General features: G+C 42.1%; 1 protein-coding gene across 1 annotated transcript in view; it reads right to left on the reverse strand.

Annotated features, from left to right (window-relative positions):
* The window catches only part of LOC139762718 (tachykinin-like peptides receptor 86C), a 112,450-nt gene that overhangs the window by 23,079 nt on the left and 74,956 nt on the right, over nt 1-14,415 (reverse strand). The window contains exon 4 of the mRNA XM_071687743.1: nt 8,319-8,453. Within this exon, the coding sequence (XP_071543844.1) occupies nt 8,319-8,453 (135 nt within the window). The remainder of the gene's footprint in view (nt 1-8,318; nt 8,454-14,415) is intronic.

Consider the following 14,415-nt stretch of genomic DNA (forward strand, 5'->3'; position numbering starts at 1 on the left):
CACAGAGTTACAGGACGAACCAAACCCCTTGAAGACTTCAGCCATTCCAAACTCGTATTCCAGTGAGTCGGTGTCGCACCTGTTCATATATCAAGATTAAATTTTAGCTTTCAGCTTGAGTTCTTCATAACGCATGAATATGAAAGAAATTGAAAAATGCATTTTGATCGATATATATATATATATATATATATATATATATATATATATATATATATATATATATATATATATATATATGTATATATATATATATATATATATTTTTTTTTTTTTTTTTTTTTTTATACTTTGTCGCTGTCTCCCGCGTTTGCGAGGTAGCGCAAGGAAACAGACGAAAGAAATGGCCCAACCCCCCCCCCTCCATACACATGTACATACACACGTCCACACACACAAATATACATACCTACACAGCTTTCCATGGTTTACCCCAGACGCTTCACATGCCTTGCTTCAATCCACTGACAGCACGTCAACCCCTGTATACCACATGACTCCAATTCACTCTATTCCTTGCCCTCCTTTCACCCTCCTGCATGTTCAGGCCCCGATCACACAAAATCTTTTTCACTCCATCTTTCCACCTCCAATTTGGTCTCCCTCTTCTCCTCGTTCCCTCCACCTCCGACACATATATCCTCTTGGTCAATCTCTCCTCACTCATTCTCTCCATGTGCCCAAACCATTTCAAAACACCCTCTTCTGCTCTCTCAACCACGCTCTTTTTATTTCCACACATCTCTCTTACCCTTACGTTACTTACTCGATCAAACCACCTCACACCACACATTGTCCTCAAACATCTCATTTCCAGCACATCCATCCTCCTGCGCACATCTCTATCCATAGCCCACGCCTCGCAACCATACAGCATTGTTGGAACCACTATTCCCTCAAACATACCCATTTTTGCTTTCCGAGATAATGTTCTCGACTTCCACACATTTTTCAAGGCTCCCAAAATTTTCGCCCCCTCCCCCACCCTATGATCCACTTCCGCTTCCATGGTTCCATCCGCTGACAGATCCACTCCCAGATATCTAAAACACTTCACTTCCTCCAGTTTTTCTCCATTCAAACTCACCTCCCAATTGACTTGACCCTCACCCCTACTGTACCTAATAACCTTGCTCTTATTCACATTTACTCTCAACTTTCTTCTTCCACACACTTTACCAAACTCAGTCACCAGCTTCTGCAGTTTCTCACATGAATCAGCCACCAGCGCTGTATCATCAGCGAACAACAATTGACTCACTTCCCAAGCTCTCTCATCCCCAACAGACTTCATACTTGCCCCTCTTTCCAGGACTCTTGCATTTACCTCCTTTACAACCCCATCCATAAACAAATTAAACAACCATGGAGGCATCACACACCCCTGCCGCAAACCTACATTCACTGAGAACCAATCACTTTCCTCTCTTCCTACACGTACACATGCCTTACATCCTCGATAAAAACTTTTCACTGCTTCTAACAACTTGCCTCCCACACCATATATTCTTAATACCTTCCACAGAGCATCTCTATCAACTCTATCATATGCCTTCTCCAGATCCATAAATGCTACATACAAATCCATTTGCTTTTCTAAGTATTTCTCACATACATTCTTCAAAGCAAACACCTGATCCACACATCCTCTACCACTTCTGAAACCGCACTGCTCTTCCCCAATCTGATGCTCTGTACATGCCTTCACCCTCTCAATCAATACCCTCCCATATAATTTACCAGGAATACTCAACAAACTTATACCTCTGTAATTTGAGCACTCACTCTTATCCCCTTTGCCTTTGTACAATGGCACTATGCACGCATTCCGCCAATCCTCAGGCACCTCACCATGAGTCATACATACATTAAATAACCTTACCAACCAGTCAACAATACAGTCACCCCCTTTCTTAATAAATTCCACTGCAATACCATCCAAACCTGCTGCCTTGCCGGCTTTCATCTTCCGCAAAGCTTTTACTACCTCTTCTCTGTTTACCAAATCATTTTCCCTAACCCTCTCACTTTGCACACCACCTCGACCAAAACACCCTATATCTGCCACTCTGTCATCAGACACATTCAACAAACCTTCAAAATACTCATTCCATCTCCTTCTCACATCACCGCTACTTGTTATCACCTCCCCATTTACGCCCTTCACTGAAGTTCCCATTTGCTCCCTTGTCTTACGCACCCTATTTACCTCCTTCCAGAACATCTTTTTATTCTCCCTAAAATTTACTGATAGTCTCTCACCCCAACTCTCATTTGCCCTTTTTTTTCACCTCTTGCACCTTTCTCTTGACCTCCTGTCTCTTTCTTTTATACTTCTCCCACTCAATTGCATTTTTTCCCTGCAAAAATCGTCCAAATGCCTCTCTCTTCTCTTTCACTAATACTCTTACTTCTTCATCCCACCACTCACTACCCTTTCTAAACAGCCCACCTCCCACTCTTCTCATGCCACAAGCATCTTTTGCGCAATCCATCACTGATTCCCTAAATACATCCCATTCCTCCCCGACTCCCCTTACTTCCATTGTTCTCACCTTTTTCCATTCTGTACACAGTCTCTCCTGGTACTTCCCCACACAGGTCTCCTTCCCAAGCTCACTTACTCTCACCACCTTCTTCACCCCAACATTCACTCCTCTTTTCTGAAAACCCATACTAATCTTCACCTTAGCCTCCACAAGATAATGATCAGACATCCCTCCAGTTGCACCTCTCAGCACATTAACATCCAAAAGTCTCTCTTTCGCACGCCTGTCAATTAACACGTAATCCAATAACGCTCTCTGGCCATCTCTCCTACTTACATAAGTATACTTATGTATATCCCGCTTTTTAAACCAGGTATTCCCAATCATCAGTCCTTTTTCAGCACATAAATCTACAAGCTCTTCACCATTTCCATTTACAACACTGTACACCCCATGCATACCAATTATTCCCTCAACTGCCACATTACTCACCTTTGCATTCAAATCACCCATCACTATAACCCGGTCTCGTGCATCAAAACCGCTAACACACTCATTTAGCTGCTCCCAAAACACTTGCCTCTCATGATCTTTCTTCTCATGCCCAGGTGCATATGCACCAATAATCACCCACCTCTCTCCATCAACTTTCAATTTTACCCATATTAATCGAGAATTTACTTTCTTACATTCTATCACATACTCCCACAACTCCTGTTTCAGGAGTATTGCTACTCCTTCCCTTGCTCTTGTCCTCTCACTAACCCCTGACTTCACTCCCCAGACATTTCCAAACCACTCTTCCCCTTTATATATATATATATATATATATATATATATATATATATATATATATATATATATATATATATATATATATTTTTTTTTTTTTTTTTTTTTTTCTTTTCATACTATTCGCCATTTCCCGCGATAGCGAGGTAGCGTTATGAACAGAGGACTGGGCCTTTGAGGGAATATCCTCACCTGGCCCCCTTCTCTGTTCCTTCTTTTGGAAAATTAAAAAAAAGAAACGAGAGGGGAGGATTTCCAGCCCCCCGCTCCCTCCCCTTTTAGTCGCCTTCTACGACACGCAGGGAATACGTGGGAAGTATTCTTTCTCCCCTATCCCCAGGGATATATATATATATATATATATATATATATATATATATATATATATATATATATATATATATATATATATATATATATATATATATATATTCCTTTCTCAACCACAGGGAAATGAAACACGATAATTTCCCAAGTGAACTTTCGTGTCATAATCACATGATCAGGCGATATATATGTATATATATATATATATATATATATATATATATATATATATATATATATATATATATATATATATATATATATATATATATCACTGTTTAACCCAAGATTCTGGTGTGTTCTGATCTCGTGTTTGTGGTTGGGTGACCGGCACAAGTCCAGACTCCAGAAACTAAGAGTTGTAAAGTTGAGGGAGGGAAGTCCAGAGGGACTGGAAGTTCCAGGGTCCCGGTTGTACAGTCCTGGGGTGGCTGGAAGGTCCAAGGACATATTGAACATCAGTGAACACACGGTCCTTAGCAGACCGTCGCCAGCGGAGGTCAAGACAGTGGTAATGTAAAGGATCAGTTGTGTAAAAGAAGGATAAGATTGGAAAGCCATATGGAACAAGTACAGGTGACAATTTAGCCAGTCACTCTTGATATACTGAATGGAAAAGGTAAGGAAGCATCATTTAACCAACAGTTTCGCTTCTTAGAAAAAAAAAAGAAAAGAAAAAGGTTCACTTCCGCTTCGTATCTGAAAAAAATAAAGCCATTTTTACCAAATGATATACGACATTGTTCATTTTTTCCCTCTGTGGAACTTGTCAACTGGAATTTACATAACCATTTTCTGGAAAAGCATTATTTTTTTTGTTTTTCTTTTTTCAATACGATTAAATTATGTCTTTTTTTTTAAGTGACATGTAATTGTTATTGCTCTTCTTTCCTAGCAGTTCACGTCAAAGCTGGGCACACGGACGTAACAGGTCAGTGTGCCGGCCCAGAAAGAAAGAGAAAGACTTACGTTTTACGGAAGCTTAACCCGACACAGAAAATGTGGATTTTCACGTCCTTAGAAAATGAGAGTGGAGATGGTTAATTTAATTCGGCCATCTGTCTGCCTCGTCTGCTTCACGATATATATATATATATATATATATATATATATATATATATATATATATATATATATATATATATATATATATATATATATATATTCTTTTTCTTTCACACTATTCGCCATTTCCCGCATCAGCGAGGTGGCGTTAAGAACAGAGGACTGGGCCTTTAAGGAAATATCCTCACCTGGCCCCCTTCTCTGTTCCTTCTTTTGGAAAATTAAAAAAAATGAGAGGGGAGGATTTCCAGCCCCCCGCTCCCTTCCCTTTTAGTCGCCTTCTACGACATGCAGGGAATACGTGGGAAGTATTCTTTCTCCCCTATCCCCAGGGATAATATATATATATATGTATATATATATATATATATATATATATATATATATATATATATATATATATATATATATATATATATATATATATAAGCTTCGTCTCTTCGATGTATATCAACTGACTGTTATATTTCTCTCTTGTCTCTCCCCTGATGATGTGATTATTACACGAAAGTGCACTTGGGAACTTATCGTGTTTTATTTTCCCCGTGGACTCATAGGAATATATATATATATATATATATATATATATATATATATATATATATATATATATATATATATATTTTTTTTTTTTTTTTTTTTTTAGCTATTCGCCATTTCCCGCGTTAGCGAGGTAGCGTTAAGAACAGAGGACTGGGCCTTTTTTGGAATATCCTCACCCGGCCCCCTTCTCTGTTCCTTCTTTTGGAAAATTAAAAAAAAAAGAGAGGGGAGGATTTCCAGCCCCCCGCTCCCTCCCCTTTTAGTCGCCTTCTACGACACGCAGGGAATACGTGGGAAGTATTCTTAATCCCCTATCCCCTATATATATATATATATATATATATATATATATATATATATATATATATATATATATATATATATATATATATATGTATGGTCTGCGGGGTCTAGCTGGGATGGGATACAACACTGGGATATAAAAGGTATTGTGTTCTTTGTTGTTCAGAAGGAAACATTTTTATACATATATATATATTTTTTTCGTTCGTATCAAATTTGTAATTTGACCATTTTGGTCTATTGCTCACAGTTCAGAGCCAGCAAGAGGTATGGTTTTGGTCTTGTATCCATTTTTTTTTTTTCTGCCATTTCCGAGCCATTTTTGAACAGCCTTTGGCCATTTTCGCGAGCCTTTTTGAACATTCTTGGGCCATTTTCGAGCCACTGTCCGTGACATTTTTGTGGATGGTTCTCCTTGTTCCGTCCATGTCCTGCAGGTGATAAATTAGCGACAATTTGTAGTCTTCTCTGGAGGTCAAAATTAAAATGTCAAAATTTTACTGAAGAAGTACTGCAATTTATTGCTAAAAATCCTTTTTATTTCAACAGATGGTGATTGACTTGAAACGAGGTAGTTACGTACATTGGTTTAGCACTGCTAGATAATATTTTATTGAGGGGGGCCATTTTGATAATCAGAGAACTTTAATCATTCAATGGGTCATTAAATGATTCTATGGGTCATAGGTCAAAGAGACTTATAGGTCGCTTAAGGGTAGAGGTTGAGACGAAGTATACACAGATACCATCACCCCAAGATCCTATACCAAAGTAAATGGTGATTTGGACATTACAACCATTGGACTTAGTGTTAAAGGTCATTAGAGGGAAACATTTCCATTCCAGTTGGCCATATCATTTGGATCTATTTAACCCCGTGTTCGAGACAGTGGGGCAGAAAAAAAAAGATATATTTCTCTATGTCACATACGACCCGTATGTCAAAATTTAGATTCTATCGAGTGTTCACTACTTTTGAAGGGTCAAAGGTCATCACATCGTATGAAGGGTCAAAGGTCATCACATCGTATGAAGGGTCAAAGGTCATCACATCGTATGAAGGGTCAAAGGTCATCACATCGTATGAAGGGTCAAAGGCCATCACATCGTATGAAGGGTCAAAGGTCATCACATCGTATGAAGGGTCAAAGGTCATCACATCATATGAAGGGTCAAAGGTCATCACATCGTAGATTTTTGTTTTTGTTTGAGTTGATGAATGGTTTCGTGGGTCATATCTTAGCCAGTGTTGCTAGAAAATTAGCCTCAGTCCCTCATTCTGGACACCACATTATGACTCATGTAATGACCTGATCATCATTACCAGTTTTGATCTTAAGATCAGATGTTACCAGAGGAAAGCTTGCATCTCTCTGTCATCCAGCCATCACATATAGACCGCTGTGGAGGAAACGCCCAACATCTGTACGTGGTAACAAGTCGTGGCTCTACTGGGAAAGGGATGAACCACATCCGGTTGTCAATATTGATCCTCTCCTCATTCCCAGGCTGGAAGTGGGTGGTGTTTTGACCCACTCATGTTCGCGTCGCTGTCAAGGTTATGAACCAATTACGTCCCCAGTTATCTCGTGCAAATGTTGGTGATGTGGTATACATGTTGAAAATGGTTAAGGCTTTCATATTGCATGTTTACACTCAGCAACAAATTAATGTCAGCTTGAGTATATATATATATATATATATATATATATATATATATATATATATATATATATATATATATATATATATATATATATATATTGGAGCGGGTGGCTGGAAATCCTCCCCTCTCGTTTTTTTCTTTTTTTTAATTTTCCAAAAGAAGGAACAGAGAAGGGGGCCAGGTGAAGATATTCCCTCAAAGGCCCAGTCCTCTGTTCTTAACGCAACCTCGCTAATGCGGGAAATGGCGAATAGTTAAAAGAAAAAGAAGAATATATATATATATATATATATATATATATATATATATATATATATATATATATATATATATATATATATATATATATATATATATATATATATTTCCAGACTTGAACGTACCCATCCTTCATTCGGGTAGTCACTCAATTTGGTACCAAATGGCGTCCTAGCTTCGTCTCTTCGATGTATATCAACTGACTGTTATATTTCTCTCTTGTGTCTCCCCTGATGATGTGATTATTACACGAAAGTGCACTTGGGAAGTTATTGTGTTTCATTTCCCCGTGGACTCATAGAAATGTGTGTATATATATATATATATATATATATATATATATATATATATATATATATATATATATATATATATATATATATATATATATGTATCTTTCTTTTTCTTTCATACTATTCGCCATTTCCCGCATTAGCGAGGTAGCGTTAAGAACAGAGGACTGGGCCTTAGAGGGAATATCCTCACCTGGCCCCCTTCTCTGTTCCTTCTTTTGAAAAATCAAAAAAAAAAAAAAAAACACGAGAGGGGAGGATTTTCAGCCACCCGCTCCCTCCCCTTTTAGTCGCCTTCTACGACACGCAGGGAATACGTGGGAAGTATTCTTTCTCCCCTATCCCTATATATATATATATATATATATATATATATATATATATATATATATATATATATATATATATATATATATATATGTGTGTGTGTGTGTGTGTGTGTGTGTGTGTGTGTGTGTGTGTGTGTTATGTATGTGCTTTTGTGTGTTTGTTGTGTTTGTTAAACGCACACAAAGACACACAAACACGGACTCACACGCACACACATCTTCATGTCTGCAGGTGTGAGGGTGGAGGACTCACGTGATGGAGACGGTGGTGGAGTACAGGAGACATGGCATCGCCAGCACCATGGAGGACGCCCATATGACCAGGATGAACACCCGCGCCACCGTCTTGGACATCCGCGGCTCCAGGGGCTTCACGATGGCTATGTACCTGCAGGAGAGGGAGAGGGGAGACAAAGGCCATCCTTCGTCAGGTAGGTGCTTGTGGTTATCGAGGGTTGTGGTGGCTCCAGAGGGCCTTCACCTGGCTCACCCTTCCTGCAGGAGGGAGAGGCACAGCCAGGGAGGTGTTGTGGGTTATGATACATCCAGTACCTAGGGTCGCCTCCGTCAGGCAGGTGTTGGTGGCGAGCGATCTAGCTGAAGGTGAGTCTGCGTGTGTGTGTGTGTGTGTGTGTGTGTGTGTGTGTGTGTGTGTGTTCTCCCCAGGTTTTCGTTATGGGTAATGAGGTTGATGATAGCTACAACCTCGGCTTGTAGTGCGGCTCTGATCCCTGCCTGTGGTGGGGTTGGGAGGGGTTGTGGTCTTTTGTTGGAGACTCTTGTATAGTGTTGTTGGAGTGTGTTGTATAGTGTTGTTAGATTGTGTTGTATAGTGTTGTTGGAGTGTGTTATACAGTGTTGTTGGAGTGTGTTATATAGTGTTTTTGGAGTGTGTTATATAGTGTTTTTGGAGTGTGTTGTATAGTGTTGTTGGAGTGTGTTGTATAGTGTTGTGGAAGTGTGTTATGTAGTGTTGTTGGAGTGTGTTATATAGTGTTGCTGGAGTGTGTTGTATAGTGTTGTTAGAGTGTGTTGTATAGTGTTGTGGAAGTGTGTTATGTAGTGTTGTTGGACAGTGTTATATTGTGTTGTTGGAGTGTGTTGCATAGTGTTGTTGGAGAGTGTTATATAGTGTTGTTGGAGTGTGTTGTATAGTGTTGTAGGAGTGTGTTGTATAGTGTTGTTGGAGTGTGTTGTATAGTGTTGTTGGAGTGTGTTATGGTGTTGTTGGAGAGTGATATAGTGTTGTTGGTGATGATGTATATAGTGTTGTTGGTGATGATGTATATAGTGTTGTTGGTGATGATGTATATAGTGTTGTTGGTGATGATGTATATAGTGTTGTTGGTGATGATGTATATAGTGTTGTTGGTGATGATGTGTATAGTGTTGCTGGTGATGATGTGTATAGTGTTGTTGGTGATGATGTATTACATGTTGTCTTAACGGGGGTTGACGTCTTTGTTGATGACGTCTTTGTTGATGACGTCTTTGTTGATGACGTCTTTGTTGTTGTCGTGGACGATAATTAATGGTATTTCTCGTTACTTAATGATTCCTGTAGTGTTGGTGTGACCTGTAACATTATGTTGGCGTGACCTGTAATATTATGTTGGTGTGACCTGTAACATGAAGTTGGTGTGACCTGTAACATGATGTTGGTGTGACCTGTAACATTATGTTGGTGTGACCTGTAACATTATGTTGGTGTGACCTGTAACATTATGTTGGTGTGACCTGTAACATGATGTTGGTGTGACCTGTAACATTATGTTGGTGTGACCTGTAACATGATGTTGGTGTGACCTGTAACATTATGTTGGTGTGACCTGTAACATTATGTTGGTGTGACCTGTAACATTGTTGGTGTGGCCTGTAACATTATGTTGGTGTGACCTATAACATTATGTTGGTGGTGTGACCTGTAATTTCACATTGATAGGACCTGTAACTGTATATTGGTATGACCTGTAACATTATATTGATGGTACCTGTCATTTATACATTGTTGGGACATATGGTTATATAGTGACAAGACCTGTAATTTTAGATTAGCTGACCTGTAGTCATATATTGATAAGACCAGTTCTTTTAGATTGACTGACCCGTAATCATATATTGACAAGACCTGTGATTTTTGATTGACTGACCTGTTATTACATATTGATAAGAGCAATTAAGATAAGAGCAGTAATTTAAGGTGTTAATTAGCTGAATTAGTGTTTTCGCTTCTAATGAGGTATACGTCTACCGTGGCTGGCCTCTGTAACAACCATTACGGAAGGTCGTACTAATGACTGTGGTAATTGTTATGTGATGAGGTGGAAGCTTAATGGCAAAGGGCATTAATTGTGGCTGTAACACCCGCTGTATTATGCATTACAGTCCATCTTATCTCTTATCTTTCCATTAGGTTCGTGTAGCCTCCGAAATCGAATCCTGTTCTCGTACACGCCCTCATCAAAGTTAGTTTGGAGATAAGACGTATCTCCTCCATCATTTTCCTTCGAACTTGAGACTCGTGGATGATAGACGCATATCATTCCTTTAAATACTCATTCCCCTTAATATTTAGGAAACACTTAGGTAGTATTTAAGAGAGAAGGAGAGATGCTGGGAGATTGAAGAAAGCATTTTGATAATCGAATGACGAGTTTTTGCCATGCGCGGGTTCTGTCATGCGCGGGTTCTGACATGCGCGGGTTCTGCCATGCACGAGGATCTGCCATGCACGGGATCTGCCATGCACGAGGATCTGCCATGCGCGGGTTCTGCCATGCACGAGGATCTGCCATGCACGAGGATCTGTCATGCACGAGGATCTGCCATGCGCGGGATCTGCCATGCACGAGGATCTGCCATGCGCGGGATCTGCCATGCACGAGGATCTGCCATGCACGAGGATCTGCCATGCGCGGGTTCTGCCATGCACGAGGATCTGCCATGCGCGGGTTCTGACATGCGCGGGTTCTGCCATGCACGAGGATCTGCCATGCACGGGTTCTGCCATGCACGAGGATCTGCCATGCGCGGGTTCTGACATGCGCGGGTTCTGCCATGCGCGGGTTCTGCCATGCACGAGGATCTGCCATGCGCGGGTTCTGACATGCGCGGGTTCTGCCATGCACGAGGATCTGCCATGCGCGGGTTCTGCCATGCACGAGGATCTGCCATGCGCGGGTTCTGACATGCGCGGGTTCTGCCATGCGCGGGTTCTGCCATGCACGAGGATCTGCCATGCGCGGGTTCTGACATTCGCGGGTTCTGCCATGCGCGGGTTCTGCCATGCACGAGGATCTGCCATGCACCAGTGGCACTATACATCCAGAATACAGTAGCCACCAGTGGCACTATACATCCAGAATACAATAGCCACCAGTGGTGCTATACATCCAGAATACAGTAGCCACCAGTGGCACTATACATCCAGAATACAATAGCCACCAGTGGCACTATACATCCAGAATACAGTAGCCACCAGTGGCACTATACATCCAGAATACAATAGCCACCAGTGGCACTATACATCCAGAATACAGTAGCCACCAGTGGCACTATACATCCAGAATGCAGTAGCCACCAGTGGCACTATACATCCAGAATACAGTAGCCACCAGTGGCACTATACATCCAGAATACAATAGCCACCAGTGGCACCATACATCCAGAATACAGTAGCCACCAGTGGCACTATACATCTAGAATACAGTAGCCACCAGTGGCACCATACATCCAGAATACAGTAGCCACCAGTGGCACTATACATCCAGAATACAATAGCCACCAGTGGTGCTATACATCCAGAATACAGTAGCCACCATGGCACTATACATTCAGAATACAGTAGCCACCAGTGGCACTATACATCCAGAATACAGTAGCCACCAGTGGCACTATACATCCAGAATACAATAGCCACCAGTGGCACTATACATCCAGAATACAGTAGCCACCAGTGGCACTATACATCCAGAATACAGTAGCCACCAGTGGCACTACACATCCAGAATACAGTAGCCACCAGTAGCACTATACATCCAGAATACAGTAGCCACCAGTGGCACTATACATCCAGAATACAGTAGCCACCAGTGGCACTATACATCCAGAATACAATAGCCACCAGTGGCTCTATACATCCAGAATACAATAGCCACCAGTGGCACTATACATCCAGAATACAGTAGCCACCAGTGGCACTATACATCCAGAATACAGTAGCCACCAGTGGCACTATACATCCAGAATACAGTAGCCACCAGTGGTGCTATACATCCAGAATACAGTAGCCACCAGTGGCACTATACATCCAGAATACAATAGCCACCAGTGGCTCTATACATCCAGAATACAATAGCCACCATGGCACTATACATCCAGAATACAGTAGCCACCAGTGGCACTATATATCCAGAATACAGTAGCCACCAGTGGCACTATACATCCAGAATACAATAGCCACCAGTGGCTCTATACATCCAGAATACAATAGCCACCATGGCACTATACATCCAGAATACAGTAGCCACCAGTGGCACTATATATCCAGAATACAGTAGCCACCAGTGGCACTATACATCCAGAATACAATAGCCACCAGTGGCTCTATACATCCAGAATACAATAGCCACCATGGCACTATACATCCAGAATACAGTAGCCACCAGTGGCACTATATATCCAGAATACAGTAGCCACCAGTGGCACTATACATCCAGAATACAGTAGCCACCAGTGGCACTATACATCCAGAATACAGTAGCCACCAGTGGCACTATACATCCAGAATACAGTAGCCACCAGTGGCACTATACATCCAGAATACAGTAGCCACCAGTGGCACTATACATCCAGAATACAATAGCCACCAGTGGCACTATACATCCAGAATACAGTAGCCACCAGTGGCACTATACATCCAGAATACAGTAGCCACCAGTGGCACTATACATCCAGAATACAGTAGCCACCAGTGGCACTATACATCCAGAATACAGTAGCCACCAGTGGCACTATACATCCAGAATACAATAGCCACCAGTGGACTTATACATCCAGAATACAATAGCCACCAGTGGCACTATACATCCAGAATACATAGCCACCAGTGGCACTATACATCCAGAATACAGTAGCCATCATCAGTACATCCACTGTGGTCACCCACTGTGTAAGTGGACCCCAGCTTCGCATTATCCTGTTCGTCAGTGTAACAAAGGCTCAATATCTGACTTAGTTACCACGTGGCCATAGCCTCTCCCGCTGCTGTTGTTAATGCCATTGTGTTCGTAATGATGTTGTTGTTGTTGTTGTTGTTGTTGTTGTTGTTGTTGTTGTAGAGCGGGAATGCGGCGACATGAAAGCGTTATGATTAGAGTTATGGTAATTACAGGGTATTAGTACCCAGGTAACTGCATTACCATCTGTGGTAACTTGGTTGTATGGTCTCGCGAGGTCGCGTTCAGCATGACCTGTCTTCACTGTGGTCTCGCGAGGTCACGTTCAGCATGACCTATCTTCAGTATGGTCTCGCGAGGTCACGTTCAGCATGACCTATCTTCACTGTGGTCTCGCGAGGTCACGTTCAGCATGACCTGTCTTCACTGTGGTCTCGCGAGGTCACGTTCAGCATGACCTGTCTTCACTGTGGTCTCGCGAGGTCACGTTCAGCATGACCTATCTTCAGTATGGTCTCGCGAGGTCACGTTCAGCATGACCTGTCTTCACTGTGGTCTCGCGAGGTCACGTTCAGCATGACCTGTCTTCACTGTGGTCTCGCGAGGTCACGTCCAGCATGACCTGTCTTCACTGTGGTCTCGCGAGGTCACGTTCAGCATGACCTATCTTCACTGTGGTCTCGCGAGGTCACGTTCAGCATGACCTGTCTTCACTGTGGTCTCGTGAGGTCACGTTCAGCATGACCTGTCTTCACTGTGGTCTCGCGAGGTCACGTTCAGCATGACCTGTCTTCACTGTGGTCTCGCGAGGTCACGTTCAGCATGACCTGTCTTCACTGTGGTCTCGCGAGGTCACGTCCAGCATGACCTGTCTTCACTGTGGTCTCGCGAGGTCACGTTCAGCATGACCTATCTTCACTGTGGTCTCGCGAGGTCACGTTCAGCATGACCTGTCTTCACTGTGGTCTCGTGAGGTCACGTTCAGCATGACCTGTCTTCACTGTGGTCTCGCGAGGTCACGTCCAGCATGGACCTGTCTTCACTGTGGTCTCGCGAGGTCACGTTCAGCATGACCTATCTTCACTGTGGTCTCGCGAGGTCACGTTCAGCATGACCTGTCTTCACTGTGGTCTCGTGAGGTCACGTTCAGCATGACCTGTCTTCACTGTGGTC

This window comes from Panulirus ornatus, chromosome 44 (genome assembly GCF_036320965.1).
Source record: "Panulirus ornatus isolate Po-2019 chromosome 44, ASM3632096v1, whole genome shotgun sequence".
Lineage (NCBI taxonomy): Eukaryota > Metazoa > Arthropoda > Malacostraca > Decapoda > Palinuridae > Panulirus > Panulirus ornatus.